General features: G+C 39.2%; 1 protein-coding gene across 1 annotated transcript in view; it reads left to right on the top strand.

The window, feature by feature from the left end:
• The window catches only part of slc4a4a (solute carrier family 4 member 4a), a gene marked incomplete at both ends in the record, with an annotated part of 76,587 nt that extends 57,395 nt beyond the window's left edge, over positions 1–19,192 (top strand). Inside the window, 8 exons of the mRNA XM_083979517.1 lie at positions 335–496; positions 4,289–4,467; positions 6,011–6,083; positions 6,917–6,985; positions 7,891–8,064; positions 10,386–10,541; positions 15,539–15,615; positions 19,084–19,192. Coding sequence (XP_083835643.1) covers positions 335–496; positions 4,289–4,467; positions 6,011–6,083; positions 6,917–6,985; positions 7,891–8,064; positions 10,386–10,541; positions 15,539–15,615; positions 19,084–19,192 — 999 coding nt within the window. The remainder of the gene's footprint in view (positions 1–334; positions 497–4,288; positions 4,468–6,010; positions 6,084–6,916; positions 6,986–7,890; positions 8,065–10,385; positions 10,542–15,538; positions 15,616–19,083) is intronic.
• Positions 19,193–20,168: the final 976 nt, after the last annotated feature.

Raw genomic sequence — 20,168 nt, 5'->3', positions numbered from 1 at the left:
TTCATTAATCGACCAAACAAAACTTAAAATCTTAAAGAATAATCTTCTGTAATCTGCCGGTTTTCACAAGTTATTAAGAAACAAAGCAAATAATTCAATCCAATTAAAATGTAAACAGCTGCAGGTCAACACACCCACTCACACACTGCTCTGTTATTTTATACCATTCAAAGAAGCTCACAGAATGACCTATCTGTCTTAATGACACAACACCTACTGTACTTTTAAAAGGTCATTATTTAATAATAGATCGTCCGTCCTCCAAGTGGCTTTGGAGAAAAACAACACACACAAAAAAATCATTGTCTAATAATCAAACTTTTCTTCCTCGCAGCCAACGAGTCCACTCCGCGGTTGGTTCGTGCCGCCGTTCGGAGGAAACCCCTGGTGGGTTTACCTGGCGTCGGCTCTTCCTGCCCTGCTCGTCACCATCCTGGTGTTCATGGACCAGCAGATCACTGCCGTCATCGTCAACAGGAAGGAGCACAAGCTGAAGGTAAAACCACACCAAACAGCACCACGTGACGTTACAATAAAACCGTTTAGAACTGGCCTGTAAAGACTTAATGTATCGTTTATCAGCTGTTAAAACACATCAAATAAAAGCTGACAAATAGTGAACACATTTCTCTGTACTGAATTAACCACTGATTAATAAATGAGTTACGATAATAGATAATTGTTAAACTGAGCTTTAACTAAAAGGAGTAGTAATTAATCATTTATAAATAATTATTATATATTAAATGTGTTTTACACTTCACAATAAAACTCCTTTTATTAAGGATAAACAGTAGAAAGATGAATAAGGTAATAAGCTTGATCTTGCCAAATAATGAGTCTGGACCAGTGATTGATTTTTTTTAATCATTTATAAAGTATTACAAGAATGAATAACCTAATTATAAAGCGTTTATAAATCCATTCAATTTAAATTTAAAATTGACTTTAGGAAATTATTAACATGTCAATGTAGTGTTTGGGTTCTGCTACAAGACATTTCAGCAGCAAAGTCGCTAATGCAGCCACAACTGAGCATTTTAGATGATTTGAAAATGCAGTTTCAAAGCCAGAGTCTGAAAAAGTTGGATTCAGTTTTTCAGCAAATAGTCGGGATTAATACGTCACAATCCCTAGCAACCAATCCCGTTGAATTTGTTTTGCATCTCATTTGTTGTTCACTGTGATGTGATCAATTTACACAGCTAGATGTTCAAACATTTTATCATAAATTGCCGTGGCCCAGAGTTTAAGTCGCTGCCTTGGATGCGGGAGACCTGGGTCCGAATCCCGGTGTAAATCTCGTGTTTTGACTTCACTCCTCCGTTTCCCCTGCCCCCGCTAACGCGCACCTCCATTACTTAGCAACACGGTGGGCGCGAGTCATGATGTATTTGCATACTCATGAATATTCATAGAATCTGGATTTTTCAATGAGGGAGTAGTAGACGTGTTTTTTGCCTATTTGGGAGTTCTTTTAAACTACTTTTTTGTGGGGAAGCAATTTTAATCAAAAAATAGTCATAGCATAGCTTTTTACAAATTTTAATATGCCTCTTTAGGGGGACTTTAAGGATTGACTTGCTGCATGTGAATGAAGCAGCAACAGGGTTTCTGTTTCTGCACCAGATGTTGCACTTCTTCCAACATCTGGCTGCTGTCACAACATGACCAGAGACTAGAAGTTTTCATTGAAGCAGGAGAGTGAGCCCTCCCTCCTCCTCCTTCTTCCTCCTCCTCCTCCGCCTCCTCCTCCTCCTCCTCCTCCTCCACCTCCTCCTCCTCCTCCTCCCTCACACCTGATTTATGAGCAGCCTGAGCAGGAACACTGGCTTCCTTCACCCTGTAGCTAAATATGGCCGTCATTCCTTCTCGGGGAAGTGAGAGATGTTTCAGGAGAGTGACTGAACACAGTTTAGTTCAACAAGCGGCCACTTGAAATGTTCGCGGCCGCTGCTGAGGTCGAGCGGCGACCTCTTTTTAACATGCGACAGAGGAGACGTGAGACGTTAATCATCATCTTCACCATCACAGGAACGTCGTCTCGTACAGTACAAGTAACAGCCAAGTCTAAAATAACTGGCAGCATGAACAGGAAAGGCAGATTAAAATATAACTTTCACACTCTGTCTATCACATTAATTGTCTTAATATAGATCCCGACTCGTTAGGACGGTGAAGAGAAGAGGTTTGACAAAGTGTTTCTGGTTTAATTTGGGTGGGGAAAAAAAGTCTAAATATAGTTTAGTTTAAATGTCTTGAAACTAAAAGAAAAAACGGTTAAAAGCTCTGCCACTGTTAAAAAACGAGAAGGAGAACTTCAGGGTCCACGTGGAAACAGGAAGTGATCACAGTGATTTGTTAGGGAGAGGAAGGTTGAGATGTTTTACATTTACAGGAATAATAGGGAGATAATAGATTTTAAGGTTTGATGCTGTGGTTGGCTCTGTGTGGGAGAACCTGTGGGAATCCCAGGGACTTCCCTCCTTCTGTCTACGTTGACTGTTCAGGAGTTTTTGGTATTTCCCTGGAGTTTATTCATTAAAGCAGAAGTAAGTGATATATTTGTGTTAATATAAGTCTTAAATAGTTATATCTTCCGACAGCAATCACTTACATAGAGTGTTTGGACCGAAACACGGGTCTGTCGGTCACTCTGCTCTGCTCTGAGCCGAGGAGAAAACTTTTCTCGTATCCTACAGTTTTTATCCAATGAGGAGAGAGAACGGCATGCAGGGCTGTGTGTGCAGCCAAGGGACGCCGTGAATGTGGTGACGTAGGGACGAGGACTGCTATGGTGCGTTCAAGGAAACTCGTTTTTTTCCAACCTGTGAAGTCGTACCAGTTCGATCTGGTACATAGACTGTACAAAAAGACGTACTGGTACGATTTCACGGGTCGGAAGTTACGAGTGGCCGTTATAGTGACTTTCACTGGTAAAACAGGTCGAAAAAACACGAGTGGGTTGCCTGGAACGCTACAAAGTCGTAAGTTGTGACTTGAAGCTGTAATTTATGATTTCAAAAGCCTGCCTGGAACGCAGCATTAGCGAAAACGACCGGATCACTCACTTCTGCTTTAACTTCTGTGAGCACTTGATTTTTTTTTACTAGTTTAGCTGCATCATCTGTTCATGACCCCACGTGTAGTCACAAAGCCCTCAATCATATTGTTCAATACCCCCAACTTTATTTTTATGCACTGTTGTGCAAAGGTTAGTTGTGGTTTAACTTTCACAGTGATTTTTGGAAGAAAAGTTTTTGAGAAGATATAACTTTATCTACCAGGAATAAATCACATTGTCACAATCATTTCATGAGGAGAGGTAAAAACATATATATATATAACTTTATTGGCAACAGTGAATGAATATAGGGATCCAGTGAAAGTTGGAAAAGTTTGAGAGCCACTGAGTTAGGATGTAACTCTAACTACCTAACTCAATCAGTCAATCAAATTTTATTTATATAGCACCTTTCAAAGCAAATAAATGCAGTTTAGAGTGCTTTACATTTTGATTGAAAAAGTGTATATATAAGAAGTGAAACAAGAAGAATGACGAGACTAATGCATTAAGATTAAAAACAACAATAAAATATAGCAATAGTAAAAGATAAAAACACAACACTGTAAAATATATAAAAAATAAAAATGTAATATAATAATAGATAGATAACAATAAGAGAGAAGAAAGTAATAAAATAGAAGACTGTAAAACTAGAATAGAATAAAATAACTATGAGACTATAACATAAAAGCCAGATTAGAGGATTGATGGGTTTTTAGCCTACGTTTGAAAGTGTCAATGTTTGTAACTCTCCTCAGATCCTCTGGCAACTAACTAACTAACTAACTAACTAACTAACTAGCAGGTGCAGGTGTTTATCACTGTGTTTACTTCTTGTCAGACTCACATGTTTCTGTGCAGAAGGAACTAAAACACAAGGATGTGAGTGAGGAACACAGAGTTTGAAGCGACTCATGTGTTTATTATTAGTGAAGCAGCAGGAGGCTCGATGCTGCTCTGACTCTGTGTCTGTTTCCCTTCGTCTCTACAGCCACAGAGACACAATAATCACATTTCTGCTACATATAACAGGCTGAAATTGAGCAGAAATATCCTTTAACTCTCTAAATCAGAGGAGGAAGTGTTATTATTCTAGGTTGTATAGTGTCTGATTATTAAACCATGTAACTGTAAGAGCTGTTTACGGCCTCTCAGGACAAACAGGACCTCGTCTTGACCTCCTCTGTGCTGTTTTTTGTCTCTCTGTCTCTGCACCATCAGAAAGGGGCCGGTTACCATCTGGACCTGTTCTGGGTGGCGGTGCTGCTGGTGGTCTGCTCCTTCATGGGTCTGCCGTGGTACGTGGCCGCCACCGTCATCTCCATCGCCCACATCGACAGTCTGAAGATGGAGACGGAGACGTCGGCTCCCGGAGAGCAGCCCAAGTTCCTGGGTGTGAGGTGAGGTCCAGAGAAACAGAAATTAATTAATTAATTAATTAACGGTTGATGATCGCTGTATGTCGTTCGTTACACCCTATCTGTGGAGGATGTGGGAACCTGTTGCTGCAGTTTAGTTACAGTTATGATCATGTAATTTGGTGAACAAAACCCAATGCAAGTGAGTGCAACATGTCAAAAACACAAAAACAAGAACCTTCGGACTCAAACAGAATTAATGATGATGATTGTTTGTGTTTCTGTGATGTTTTATATTATTTCATGTGAAGCAAATGACTATAGCACGAGAAAAATAACCACTAATAAAGTTAAGTTTACTTTACTCTACTCTACTTACAAGGGATAGTTCAACATTTTGGCAAATTGGCCCATTGCCATAAACCCTATAGTCATAGCAGTAGGTTCGTTACCTTTAATTGTCGGTGCAAGCTGTTTTTAGAACGGCGGAGCAGAGCTGTGAGCTGCTCAGAGCTACACTACGGAGGCTCATGGGATTTCTTGGTTTCCCTCATCAAACTCATCAAATACACAATTCAACAACTCCAAAACGCTCTGGTGGACAAGTTGTGACCTGCACATTCACCACGCTATGAGATAATAACAGAACTTTACCAGATGAAGTTGTTGTAGAGGTAAATTCATGCAAAACCGCTGATGCGCCTTCCCGTCTAAAACAAATTTCTCGTCTTAAAAAATTGCGGTTTTGAGGGATGTAAACAGCCTAAGCAGCAGAACTTCCATCTGCTCCCATTCATCGCTGCTGTGGCGATGCGGGGGACCGACACAACTACCGCAAAACAGGAGCAATTAAACTGAAAATCTTCAGATTCCTTCTTTTAGACCTAAAATGTTAGGAAAATACACCCTCGAGTTGAATTTGCCCGGAATTGTCCTTTAAGTGTAAAAACCTGATCAGTTGGTGAGTGAAGACATTTTCCACTGTGGATGTGTGATTCTTAGTCCGACAGGTCTGGTGTTGAACATCTTGTCGTCCCATTATGGTAACACTTTATAATAAGTACACACTATTAAGCATTAGTTAAGCATTAATAAATACTGAATTCTTCATTTATAAATACAGTTAGTGTTTATCAATGATAGAGTAAAACATTTTTAACTGTGTTTATAAACTACATACTAATGCGTATTCACGTGTTATAAATGATGAATTCAGTATTTAATGCTATACCATAATTCAGTTTTAATCTCCTGGATCAATAAATAAGTAATAATGTGTGTGTGATTATCGATATGAAACTGTTTTGTCAGGTTGTGTCTGTCTTGGTGCGGAGGCGTCTCTTCCTGTTTTCAGAGGTTTTTGTTGTTGTCGTGGTGAAGCCTCCTGATGTGTCAGCTGTAAGCTGAACTAACAGAGACGCTGTAAACCTCAGGCCCAGTGACACGTGACTGATCCCACTCCAATAATCACCTTTTATTATTTTCTGTGACTCAACAGTTGAAGGTAAAAGTAAAAAAAAAAGTCACATTGTTTGGTTCTTGTGATAAAATGTGTTTTTTTTTTTCTGTCTCATGTTTCCTGCAGAGAACAGAGAGTCACTGGTGTGTTTGTGTTCATCCTGACAGGACTGTCAGTTTTCATGTCTCCCATCTTAAAGGTAAATCATCTTCTCGTCTTACACGTGTCCTCAGAAACTTTGTCCCTTAGTTTAGTATCCCTCAATTTAAAATAATTGAATCAAACACATTAACAGAAAAACAGTTCAAAAAGTTGAGCTACAAAACAAAACACAAACATTTTGCTCATGAAGATAAGTCTGTCCACAACCCTGGGTGTAAATTAACTCATTAACCTTCAACTTTACTTTAAATTTTACTATACAAACAATTTTTGTATTTTTGTATTTTTTTTCACAAGAAAGTCTTGTGTTACAGGACAACAGTTAAATTACATCATGTCTCTTTCTTTTAAACACTCACCTGTAATTATCCTCCTTCCTACGCAAGTATGGAAAAGTATGGAATTTGATTTTATACATTTCCAGGTCTGGAAAAGCATGGAAAATGTAAACTATTATATGGAAATCTGGTTTTGGTCTTATCTGAAGTTATTTGGGTTAATTATTTTGTATGCACTATTGTACCTACAGTACAGTAGCTAGTACAGTATATTATTTGGTTACATAATGGCATAGACATTCAGAATAATGAAAACAAAGGATTAATTGCATGATTTATTTACATGATACACATATTTTTACTCAAATATCACAAATTGGAAGTCTGGTACAGTATGTTCATATTACACTACATGTCCATGAACATGTGCTGTTTTTAACTGAATACATTTTAAGAAGAATTTAAGAAAACTCAAAATCTGGCAACAGTGGAATGAATAAATTTATATAAATGAATAGGAGTAAATAAAAACACACTGTTGTTTTATGGAGGATGTGTTGATAAGTTTACATTTCTCTGCTGTTTGGCCCAGTTCATCCCCATGCCGGTGTTGTATGGAGTCTTCCTGTACATGGGAGTCGCCTCCCTCAACGGAGTTCAGGTAAATACGACTTTCATTTAATTTCATTTCATAACCTTTATTTAAACTCTGAGATACAGTATATTGAGGAGTAACCTACAGTAATTTACAATATAGCCGAGGTGAAACACAAAACATATAAGGACAGAACACAGACATTTGAAACATACAAAAGCAGAACAGAATACCGGAAGTTAAAGGTGACAAGGATAAATTGAAACACAAGTGTAGTTAAAAGCAGGAGCAGTTTAGTTTAGTTTATTAGTTTAATAAGGGACAATGTGCAATTACATTAATCATTTAAAGGAAAAAAAATGAAAAGATGGTTGCACTAAATCTGGTGCAACCATCTTTTCATTTTTTTTCACCATCTGTAGTCCCTACACATAACATAAAAGTAATAAAATACACAGAATACAAGCTATTATACAAAGATGAAGCATAAACAGATACAGATTGACAATGGACAACATTTAGACAACAACATGTATGAAGTAGGCAAAGTGCTTATAGCAGCAAGATGTTGATTGTCATATACTGTATGTGTGGTATCAGTACAAACTGTATGTGTAGTGGACAAAGTGCAAAGTGCTTATAGCAGCATGGTTATTCATAGTATTGATAATAATAAATAAAGTAATAATAAAGATAAAACATGAAAGTGGCAACAGTGGCAGATGTAATACCAACGATGGTAATTCTCAGTTACAAAAAATAAAACAGACAGATGTATCTATGGATATCAGATGAAAACAGAGACAAGAAGTGCTAATGAAAAAGCGAAACAGCCTAATGAGTCGGTAAAATAAGATGTAGTTACGGTTTTAAATTGTCCTGTTGATAAAAGTGAGCTAAGTTACGTATAGAACGATCGATACAAATCCAATGTGTGTGTGTGTGTGTGTGTGTGTGTGTTTTACCTGCAGTTCATGGACCGCCTGAAGCTGCTGCTGATGCCGGCGAAGCACCAGCCCGACCTGGTCTACCTGCGCCACGTCCCGCTGAGGAAGGTTCACCTCTTCACCTTCCTGCAGATCGTCTGCCTGGCCATGCTCTGGATCCTCAAGTCCACCGTGGCCGCCATCGTCTTCCCCGTCATGGTGAGAGACAACGACGACGACACCCAGATGTCACTCAAATCAAATCCATCAATAGGCTGCGTTAGATATCAATAATCTACTGAGGCTGATTATTGATTGATTTCAGCTTTTTTTTGTGCAAATTTGTGATTTTTTATTTTTCTCATTCTTGCACGTTTGAGTTTTCTCTTTTATCGTCTTTTTTTCTCATAAAATTGTGTTTTTTTCCCTCACAAATTAGTTTATTTTTCTTACATTTACCACAGTTTTTCCTGCAAATTTAAGTTTTTTTTTCTCTAAAATTTGTGATTTTAAATTTCAAAGAATCTCCAACTTTTTTTCTACTAAATTGAAACTTGACTTGAAACTTTTTGAACTTGGAAATTTATTTACCCTCACTCTCTTCCAGCTTTTTTTATTATTATTATTTTATTTATTTATTTAAATATTACAGTGGCTTTAACCCTCCTGTTGTCTTTCTGTTCACTTCCTCCATCCTTCCTTCTTTCCTTCCTTTCTCCTTTCCTTCTTTCCACAATCCTTTTTCCCTTGCTTCTTTCCTTCCTTCCTTCCCTGCGTCCTTACTTCTTCTTCCTTCCTCTTTTGATCCAGGTGACCTGGTCTGTTCCCTCCCTCCATCTTTCTTTCCTTCCCTTTCCCTTCCTTCTTTCCACAATCCTTTTTGCCTCCCTCCCTCCCTTCCTTCTTTCCCTTCGTCCTTACTTCTTCCTTCTTTTTCGACCCAATCTGTTCCCTCCGTCCATCTATCTTTCCTTCCTTTTTACCTTCCTTCTTTCCTCCCATTGTTCCCTTTTCCCTCCCTTCCTTCTTTCTTTCCCTTCGTCCTTCCTGCCTTCCTTCCTTCCTTCTTTCCCTTTGTCCTTCCTTCCTTCCTTCCTTCCTTCTTTCCCTTTGTCCTCCCTTCCTTCCTTCCTTCCTTCCTTCTTTCCCTTTGTCCTTCCTTCCTTCCTTCCTTCTTTCCCTTTGTCCTTCCTTCCTTTCTTCTTTCCTTCCTTTCTCCCTTCCTTCCTCTTTTGATCCAGTTGACCTGGTTCCCTCCCTCCATCTATCTTTCCTTCCTTTTTCCCTTCCTTCTTTCCTCCCATTGTTCCCTTTGTCCTTCCTTCCTTCCTTCCTTCCTTCCTTCCTTCCTTCCTTCCTTCCTTCCTTCCTTCCTTCCTTCCTTCCTTCCTTCCTTCCTTCCTTCCTTCCTTCCTTCCTTTCTTCCTTCTTTCCCTTCATCCTTCCTGCCTTCCTTCCTTCTTTCTTTCCCTTCGTCCTTCCTTCCTTCCTTCCTTACTTCCTTCCTTCTTTCTTTCCCTTTGTCCTTCCTTCCTTCCTTCCTTCTTTCCCTTTGTCCTTCCTTCCTTTCTCCCTTCCTTCTTTCCCTTCGTCCTTACTTCTTCCTTCTTTTTTGACCCAATCTGTTACCTCCGTCCATCTATCTTTCCTTCCTTCTTTCCTCCCATTGTTCCCTTTGTCCTCCCTTCCTTCCTTCTTTCCCTTTGTCCTCCCTTCCTTCCTTCTTTCCCTTTGTCCTTCCTTCCTTCCTTCCTTCCTTCCTTCCTTCCTTCCTTCCTTCCTTCCTTCCTTCCTTCCTTCCTTCCTTCCTTCCTTCCTTCCTTCCTTCTTACCCTTCGTCCTTCCTTCCTTCCTTCCCTTTGTCCTTCCTTCCTTCCTTCTTTCCCTTTGTCCTTCCTTCCTTCCTTCCTTCTTACCCTTCGTCCTTCCTTCCTTCCTTCTTTCCCTTTGTCCTTCCTTCTATCCCTTTATCCTTCCTTCCTTCTTTCCCTTTGTCCTTCCTTCTTTCTTTCCCTTCGTCCTTCCTTCCTTCTATCCCTTTATCCTTCCTTCCTTCCTTCTTCCCCTTTGTCCTTCCTTCCTTCCTTCTTTCCCTTTGTCCTTCCTTCTATCCCTTTATCCTTCCTTCCTTCTTTCCCTTTGTCCTTTCTTCTTTCCTTCCCTTCGTCCTTCCTTCCTTCCTTCCTTCCTTCCTTCTATCCCTTTATCCTTCCTTCCTTCCTTCCTTCCTTCCTTCCTTCCTTCCTTCCTTCCTTCCTTCCTTCTATCCCATTATCCTTCCTGCCTTCCTTTCTTCTTTCTTTCCCTTCGTCCTTCCTTCCTTCCTTCCTTCTTTCACTTTGTCCTTCCTTCCTTCTTTCTTTCCCTTCGTCCTTCCTTCCTTCTTTCCCTTTATCCTTCCTTCCTTCCTTCCTTCCTTGCCCCAGGAGAACAGCAGGAGGGTTATAATAAAGCGACTCAGTAAAACATCGGGTCTGGACTGTGTCTCTGTCTCTGTCTCTGACCTGTTCCTCTCGCTCCTCCCCCTCCTCCGTCTCCAGATCCTGGCCCTGGTGGCCGTCAGGAAGGCGATGGACTACATGTTCTCCCAGCACGACCTCAGCTACCTGGACGACGTCATCCCGGAGAAGGACAAGAAGAAGAAGGAGGACGACAAGAAGAAGAAGCGGGGCAGCATCGACAGCGACGCTGAAGACGTAAGTGACGACGCGTCTTCCTGACTTTTTTATTTTTATTTTCTAGTTTTTCATGTCTCCGCTCCTTCCTCAAGTGTCTGGACCTCACCGTCCTGACCCGTCCTCGCCCCCAGCAGCATGTTCAACTTCCTGTCTTCAGTTCTTTAATGTTGTTTATTTCACTAATACCCAGGGGGCAAAGCAAAAAAAATGGACACGGAGCGTTGTAAAAGGTTTGACACCAGAAATGATATCTAGGTACTTCAAGGATTAAAACCTGGGTGGACGACCCGGTCAACTAGCTGCTGGAAAGCTACATGGGGCCAAAACCCCTTTCTTGGGTCATTTTGCTGGCGAAATGATGTAAATGCAAATATTTAGGTACTACAATGGCATAAATAGTCATACAACTATAAAATTTGGCAGAGAGTATCTTGACACATAGGGGGAGGCATGAAAAAAAGATTCTGGGGTTTGTTGCAACTCGATTTTAAGTTATCACCCTCAACATCCCAAAAAAGACAAAAAAAAAAGTACTGTTCGCCTGACAAATTCTCATGAAAATTATTATTTTTCACCACTTTATGGAGAATATCTATGCTTAACATGTATATAGAAAATGTCCTTGATTCATAAGCTTCCATTTGAGTCCAAGATAGCCTTTCTATCTCAAAAGCCCCACTTGCTGTGGCCAACGGTCTTCTCTACCTGTTTGGAGACAGCCTGTAGCTTTCCAGTAGCTAGTAGGGGTATAACGGGAAGTCAAGGATTATTGATCCATCGTTTTCTGTTTTGTTTTGTTTTTTTCAATTCTTTTTTTATTGTGATTTTCATGGTTCACATGTTCATTTACATATCACTTCACCAATCTCATCCATTCATCTGTAAATTACATCTGAATAGCTCAGTAATATAATACATCCACGATTCCATTGACAATACAGATAGGGATGATTTGTCCTCCCTCAATCACACAAAAGATGAAAATAATAAAATACAAAAATTTAGAACAAGAATGCTGGGGTGCACATCTGTTATACTAGAGGAGAAAAAAATAAATAAATGAAAATACTGATGCATATGGGTTGACACAGAAAAAACATAGATGACGAAAGGAAATGGATATAAGACCTGGTACTAGACAAACGATGGACGAATCGGAGTGACATATCTAATCCATCTTTCCCATCTTTTCAAAAACAGACCCTCCATCGTTTTTTTTTTTAATGTTGTATCACTTGTAGCTCTTCAGGTCCAGATGTCTTGAGGATGATTATAAACAGTTTTAGTCCAGATTGTGTTTGGTCTAATGGGTCCACAGGGGTTCATTGAGTCACAGGTATGTGTGTGTGTGTGTGTGTGTGTAATGAGTGAATCTATAATGGATATGTCGTCTCCATTGAGAATCAGTAGCTCATTATGACGCAGTCAGTCGCTGTTAGAGCTCAGTTGTCTGATGGCACGTGGGTCAAAGCTGCTGCCAGACTCTCCTCCTTTGTGTCTGTTCAGGTTCACTGCGTCTGTGGATCAGCTCTCTCTCCCTCTCTCTCTCTCTCTCTCTCTCTCTCTCTCTCTCTCTCTCTCTCTCTCTCTCTCTCTCTCTCTCTTTCTCTCTCTCTCTCTCCAGTTCATGTCTCTGTGTTTTTGTCCAGGGAAAGTTGTTTTTTTATTCAGTCAGAGCTGCACTGCAAAAACTCAAAATCTTTCCAAGAATATTTGTCATATTTCTTGTCAAACTGTCTCATTTCTAGTCAAAACAAATCTCTTAATAAGACTCATCACATTTAAAAAGTAGCTTGTTTTTTCACTTGAAATAAGTAGAAAAATCTGATAGTGGGTCAAGTTTTTCTTTCTTATTACAAGCACAAAAAAGCTGCTTTCACTGGCAGATTTTTCTACTTTTTTTCAAGTGAAAATTAGTTTGAAAGAAATGAAAATTATCTGAAAACAAGTTCATTTTTAGGTGATGAGTCTTACAGAGTTTAGTTTTGACTAGAAATTAGACATTTTTACAAGAAATAAGATTTTGAGTTTTTGCAGTGTGAAGACTTGTTGTTTTCAGGGTTGATCCTCCATGCCACACTAACTCGTAACTCATTGGGCTCCGGCTTCACTTCCTGTGATTCAGCCCCTGAGCTCTTAACCAGAATCCTTCAGCTGTTTCAAGTATAAAAGATGGGTTCTTTGGGGTAGAACAAACTGACGACATAATAAAACAAGACCAAAACAGGACAGAAAGATGTAAAACTACTAAAATTAAGTGAACAGTAACTACTTAATATACATTTACTCAAACGTAAGTTTTTCCCATTTTTTGTTGCATGCATTTCCACCATTTATCTTGATTTGTTGAGATAGTTTTTTCCAAAAGAAATAAAAACATTGGTCTTTATCAGCCAAACTATAACACAGTCTCTAGAGCCTTTAACCTCTGTATATCGCTCTTCGTCTCGTTGCCCAGGCCTTTTCAAGAAATAAAGAAAATGCAAATATATTCAACTGAAAAATATGTTTTAGCTTCTCAGCATCGTCCAACCACACACATTCGTTATTTGGATCTAACCTTACTAAACAATTTTTGTCGTTATAAAGTCATAGAAAGGACAGTAAAACACAAAATGACTTTCATTCTCCACCTCTTGGATGTCACATAAGTTACAAATTCTATCGTCTCCTGCTGTGCCAACATATCCGCCTGTCTCAATATGAAGGCCAAGAATAATTGAGCACACAGGGATCTTTTCTTTTTAGACAAATTATACGAAACATAATTTTCTGGGCCAAATACCTGTTTTATTTCACAGTTAAAGCAGATATCAGTGGAATGTTTTTGTTAATATAAGTCCTAAATAGTCCTATTTTCCGTCAGCAATCACTTACATGAAGTATTTCAGCCTAAACACGAGTCTCTCCGTCACTCTGCTCTGCTGTAACCCGAGGAGAAAATTTTCCTTGTGGGATACAAGTGTTATCCAATGAGGAGAGAGAACGGCATGAAGGGCTGTGTGTGCAGCCAAGGGATGCGCGTGAATGTGGTGACGTAGCACGAGGACCAATTGATGCCTGACAAGGGCGGGGGCTGCTAACTCATGGTGCGTTCAAAGAAACTCGTACTTTGTGTTTTTCCTTCCTGTGAAGTCATACCAGTTCGATCTGGTACGAGTTCACGGGTCGGAAGTTACGAGTGGCCGTTATAGGGAACTTTCACAGACAACAGGATGGTAAAAACACGAGCTACGGGTTACCTGGAACGCTACCAAGTCGTAGTTGTGACTTGAAGCTGTAACTTACGGTTTCAAAAGCCTGCATTAGCCGAAACGGCCGTGAAGCTGATATCTGCTTTAAGTACGCAGCTTTGGTTTACCCCAAGTATCTAATGCCCATCTATCTTTACTTTGTTGGAAAATAATTTATTTTAATACGTTAATCTCTACCTTTCTCTTTGTTATAATAACGGTCTTCATATCCAGCTCTCAGCAAGATGTCATATATGTCACTCAGAGATTTTTCTTGCAATCCTGTTACGATTTAATCCTACGTAGTATCCTATTCCATAAAGGCACCATACGTACTGTACACTCCACCGTACCTCATTGGGTTCCCACTGTGTGTGTGTGTGTGTGTGTGTGTGTGTGTGTGTGTGTGTGTGTGTGTGTGTGTGTGTGTGTGTGTGTCCTCTCTCCAACAGTCTGACTATCCTTACAATGAGAATGTTCCCAGCATTAAAATCCCCATGGACATGATGGAGCAGGAGCCTTTCTTAGGTGATAAGGCCTGTGACAGTGAGTAGACTCCGCCCACCTGCAGAGCTGGAGGACAACTCTTCATCCTCCTCATCTTCCTCCTCCTCCTCTTCCTCTTCCTCCTGCCTGACTCTCCGATAACTCTGCTGCATGTGTGTCTCTCACTTTGCATGTTTCTAACACCTTCTTGTTTTTCTTTCTGAACGTCCTTCATGACATTTTCCAGTTCCTGCACGGATCTAACTTCTTTCTTTTTCTTTTCTTTCCTCTAGTTTTTACTTTTTTTTTCTCCTCGTGTCAGTTTGTTTTTTTCTCTGAATCTTTTTTCTCTTCAGTTTCTGGTTTGATGGTTTGAATTTGCTTCTTTTTTACATGTTGTTGTGATCTCACAGCTTTTGGTTGATTTCCAAAAGTCGTTGATGCACCTGATATTTCATCTTAAAGGGATAGTTCAACATTTTGGCAAATTGGCCCATTGCCATAATCGCTATAGTCATAGCAGTAGGTTCATTACCTTTAATTGTAGGTGTAAGCTATTTTCAGTACGGCGGAGCGCAGCAGCTGGCTGCTCAGAGCTACGCTATGGAGGCTAATGGAATTTCTTGGTTTCCCTCATTAAACTCATCAAATTCAACATCCCAAAACTCCACAGCGCTTTTGTAGACAAGTTGTGACCTGCATAACCACCACGCTATGAGATAATGACGGAACGATACGAAACGGAGCCGTTTTCGAGGTAAATACAGGGTAAATACGGAGACTGCTTGCTGAAAAACTGTCCCTGAACGCAACGCGCATCAGCGGTTTTGTATGAATTTACCTCGAAAACGGCTCCGTTTCGTATCGTTCCGTCATTATCTCATAGCGTGGTGGTTGTGCAGCTCACAACTTGTCTACAAAAGCGCTGTGGAGTTTTGGGATTTTGTATTTGATGAGTTTGATGAGGGAAACCAAGAAATTCCCTTAGCCTCCATAGCGTAGCTCTGAGCAGCCTGCTGCTGCGCTCCGCTGTACTAAAAATAGCTTACACCTACAATTAAAGGTAATGAACCTACTGCTATGACTATAGCAATTATGGCAATGGGCCAATTTGCCAAAATGTTGAACTATCCCTTTAATAATCTTTCTTCTGAGCTTCCTTCCTCCTTTTGTCTGTTTTCTTTTTCATTTGTCGTTTTATACTGTGTCTGTTTGCCTGGTGAAGCTTCACAACAATGCTGTAAAAACAGACTTTAATGAATTAATATTTCTCTTCTTTTTCTTCCTCTTCCTCAGGAGACAAGTCCACTTCATTCCTTGACCGCCACACATCGTGCTGAGCAGCTTCGCTACTATAAGGCCAACTGCTTAAGGTAAGATGTGTGTGTGTGTGTGTGTGATGTGCAGACTGATTTCTTTTTTAACTTTATTCATGGCCGTGGAATCAAAAGGTCGCAGAAGATCAGGAGCAGAGCTAACTCGCTAACATATAATGTAAAGTCTGAACTTTAAAGGTCAGTTAGGCTAATTAGCTTAGCTGTGGGTAAACTGAACATTTTTTTCCAGTGGTGAGCACAGGATAGATAGATAGATAGATAGATAGATAGATAGATAGATAGATAGATAGATAGATAGATAGATAGATAGATAGATAGATAGATAGATAGATAGATAGATAGATAGATAGATAAACAAAATGTACGTTGCTTCCCCACCGTGGTACAACATATAATAACGACATGTAATAATAACACAAGACAAGATAAGAAAATAGTCATAAAAACATAGATATTGCATTGTTATTAAAGTATATTTGTCCTTAAAGGAATATTCCAGCGTAACTTTAACCCCACACCGAGTAAGACCCCCCCCCCCCCCCCCCCCCCCTCGAGAGATCAAGTTTGCTGACCGCCTGCTTCTCTAGTTGTAGCAACTTCAGCAAAGACCGCACTATAGCAATACTCCGCAATCAAAAAAGCCACCTATAGCCACAAATAATGCTCAGAACAGCACCAAACTTCATCACCAGTACAAACAGGGTCCCAGCCCATAATACAAAGCATCAAACACCCGCTAGCTTTGCCTGATTTCTACTGAAAAGAAACAAAAACACAACTCACCCACTCTCCTCCAGCCGCTTGCTACTAATGCAGAAGCCCTGACGAGTCGATTACCGAATGCAGGGTTAGGGTACACACTATTAAGCATTAGTTAAGCATTAAGTACTGAATTAATCATTTATAACACATGAATAGTCATTAGTATGTAGTTTATAAACTACTATCTCATCATTGATAAGCACTAACTGTATTTATAAACTACATAGTAATGAGTATTCATGCGTTATAAATGAAGAATTCAGTATTTATTAATGCTTATAAAGTGTTACCCATCAGTAACAAGAATAAAAAGTGTTCTGGTGTCTGGTATATATAAATTACATACTAATACATGGTATTTATAAATTACATACTAATACATGGTATTTATAAATTATCTTCTAATACATACCAATTAATGTCAATGTAGAACAAATTCTTTATAAATGATTGATAAACTTATCATCAGTAGTGTGCAGTTGTAATATAGAGTTCATTCATTCAGACAAAAACATTTGTGGTAGTATTACTGGTCTAGAAATAGCTTTTGTTTCTGTGTTGACCTCGTTACCTCTGCGTGACGGACTCACACTGCGCTTCTCTGAAACGAGCTTTAGAGGAAACAATCGGTCTCAACGGGGCAGAACGAGCCTCGTTTATTGGGCAAATATTTACAGCGACTGTTCCCGATGCTCAACAAGGAGATTAACGTTCCTCCATCAAGCCCAACGACCGCTCATCGCGACCCGGGATCCGCCGGGGTCGCGTTTCATTCCTCGCCCCGCGTGACCCCCTCGATTGTCGTAACAGTGACGACCAAAGAGGATTACTAAGCGCTCGGGACAATGTGTGAAAAGCAGCTGTGATCACAGGAGGACATCTGTGATGTCAACAAACAACCGTTTTATTCCGTCACTGGGCTCCGGCTTCACTTCCTGTGATTCTGCCCCTGAGCTCTTAACCAGAATCCTTCAGCTGTTTCAAGTATAAAAGATGGGGTTTTTTGGGTTTTTTTTCTTTAATGGAAACAGGCAATAGCATACACACTGTATACACTGACAATACACTGACCAAAACAGACAAACAGAAAACAAAGGAAGGAACAAACCTGACGACATAATAAAGCAAGACCAAAACAGGACAGAAAGATGTAAAAATACTAAAATTAAATGAACAGTAACTACCTAATATACATTTACTCAAACGTAAGTGCATTTCCACCTTGTCTTGATTTGTTGCAATAGTTTTTTCCAAAAGAAATAAAAACATTTTTGAACTTGGTTAATTTAGAAATAAAGTGCGTCGCCAATTTCTTTTGGAAAAAGATGGTTTTTTTTGTTCGTTTTGTTTTTTTAGTTTCTCCAGGAGCTGATAGAGAAAAGATGTTGTCTTGTCTGACAGGAAAATTCAAATTTATTCAGAAACACATACTTCGTTTCAGTGGTTTGGACGTTAGAGTCAGTGACACTGGCTCTGGTAGTGATGACACTATGCCCCCCCCCCCATGCACAAATACGCACGCACGCACGCACGCACGCACGCACACACACACACACACACACACACACACACACACACACACACACACACACACACCACCACCCTCCCCTCTAAAAACACTAATCCCGTCCCACTAAGACTGAAGCCGAATTGCTTTGAGCTCAGATGACCTCGGCAACCATCAAACATCAAAACCACGGGGTCTTCTTTCTGCAGCAGACAAACCAAAACTCAACGTGTACAGCTGCAGTAATTAGTCAATCAATGGGTCAATATATCGACTCAACATTAGTAAGTAGCAGTCTAACCATTATAATCTAATAATGTAATGTAAAAATTATAGTTTTAGTCAATTTTTTAAGCAGAAAAGTTAAAAATCTTGTGAGAATCTGAAGCGACCGTGAGGACCGTTGATGATGTCACGTCTACGGACATCTTTCACTATTTTCTGACATTTTATCAGATAAAACAGCCAGATCAATGAAGAATGACATGGACCTCCCTCTTTTCTTTTAAAATCAGTCCTCGTGACTTTTTGAATAATGCATTTCACCTGTAAATCTAAATATTAAACGCTTAAATTTAAAAATTGAACACTGAAAACTTGATTAGTCAAAAATGAATGACCTCCCACCTGCAGTGTCTCTATGATCCACTAGGGGGCTCATGGCTCACAATTTGTGAATCACTGGATTAGCTAATAGGAAAGGAAAAGGAAACTGAAGAGTCTCTAATTCTATTATTTATTAATTAATTAGCTTTAATTAATAGATTTTTATACTGTTTTTGTGAATCCATTTTCAAATCTTCACTTGTTCTTCTTCACAATTGTTCATTCATAAATTTAATCTATATTAGTCATGGTTCAAAAACATTTTCAAGCTGTCAGTTTTAAATATATTTGAGTAGACTTCAGACTTTCAATTTCTTCATACTAATCTTCAACAATTCAAGTAATTTCCAACCATTTCATACAGCCTCCTTCTTCTTCTTGTTTTAGTTTTACTCTTAAGATATTGTTTCATCTTTTCGACATTGATTCAACAATTTCTTCACTTAATTCAGCATAGTTTCAACAATTTATTCAGCTCATTCAGCTTTCAGCTTTCACCCGTACTTCCTTCAGGAAATGCATTCTCTAGTTATAATTGACATTATACCGGTATATACGTATATTATGATAATTATGATTATATCTATACACCACTCCATCCTAACAGTAAATGTGTTTTTTTGTTTCAGCCCTGAGATGAGTCCGCTGAAGCCTGTGCCTCAGATTAGAATAGACATGGACCCAGACGATGAAGATTCGTTCTACTGGAGGAGCAGAGGATCTGAAACGTCTCTGTAGAGCAGCACTGAACCAACGTCGGGCCAAAACCTGCAGCGCCCTCAACACAACACAACACAACACAAAACACAACACAACTCTATCTCTCTTCTACTGACTTTAAATTCTTCTTTTTAACTCAAGAATCTCCTCCGTGATTTTAAATGTGGAAGAAAAAAGGGAACAGGCTAATAATAATGATAATAATAATGATAATAATAATGATAATAAAAAAAATCATAGTTTATCAGATACAGAGAATAAATCTTTCTTTCTATTAATGAAGAGCACCTCTTTCCTCACTCTCTTCTTCTATTTCTCTTCCTCTCACAGTGAACAGTCTTTGTGTCTGACTCGAACACACTTTATCGTAACTCCTTACTCACTATTCTTCTTATTCCTCTATGCAACTCGTTCCACAAGTAAAAGACGCTGCAGCTCTCTGACCACGCATGGAGTGCCCTCCCTGCTCTGCTCTTTTTATATAAACATATATATATAAATAAATAAATAAATATCATCTGTCTGAATTTTTATATCAATTGAAAATTACTCTAATAACATTTTCCTGTAGCAGGAAAATTATGTTTTTATAGCTCTACCTCTTGTTTTAGATTCAATGCTTATGATGATGATGATGAACAAATGCAACATGTTGATTTTTGACGCAGCATGGATGGGGGATGGGGGAGGGGGGGGTCGATGTTTTCTCTCCGTGCGCTCGCGGGGACGAAAACGATTTAAGAGATTCACTGTATTATAGCTCGTGAAGGAAAAAAATGTGTGCGAAATAGATATTTTAAAGTAAATTAACAGTTAATTAACAATGCATATTTGTAATGTGCAGATGAGATGAATATTTTTATCATCACTTTTTGATGCAGTTTTGATTGTTTCACTTTCTTTCTTTCTAATTTTCTGAATCTTTCTTTCACGTGTTCACTTTTGTTACTTGTTTAAATTAAATCAAACGTGTCTATCTTTTTTTTTCTTTTCT

The sequence above is a fragment of the Trachurus trachurus genome (genome assembly GCF_905171665.1).
Source record: "Trachurus trachurus genome assembly, chromosome: 9".
NCBI lineage: Eukaryota > Metazoa > Chordata > Actinopteri > Carangiformes > Carangidae > Trachurus > Trachurus trachurus.
Note: the sequence above shows the minus strand (reverse complement) of the source record. Positions and strands in the feature narration are given on the sequence as shown.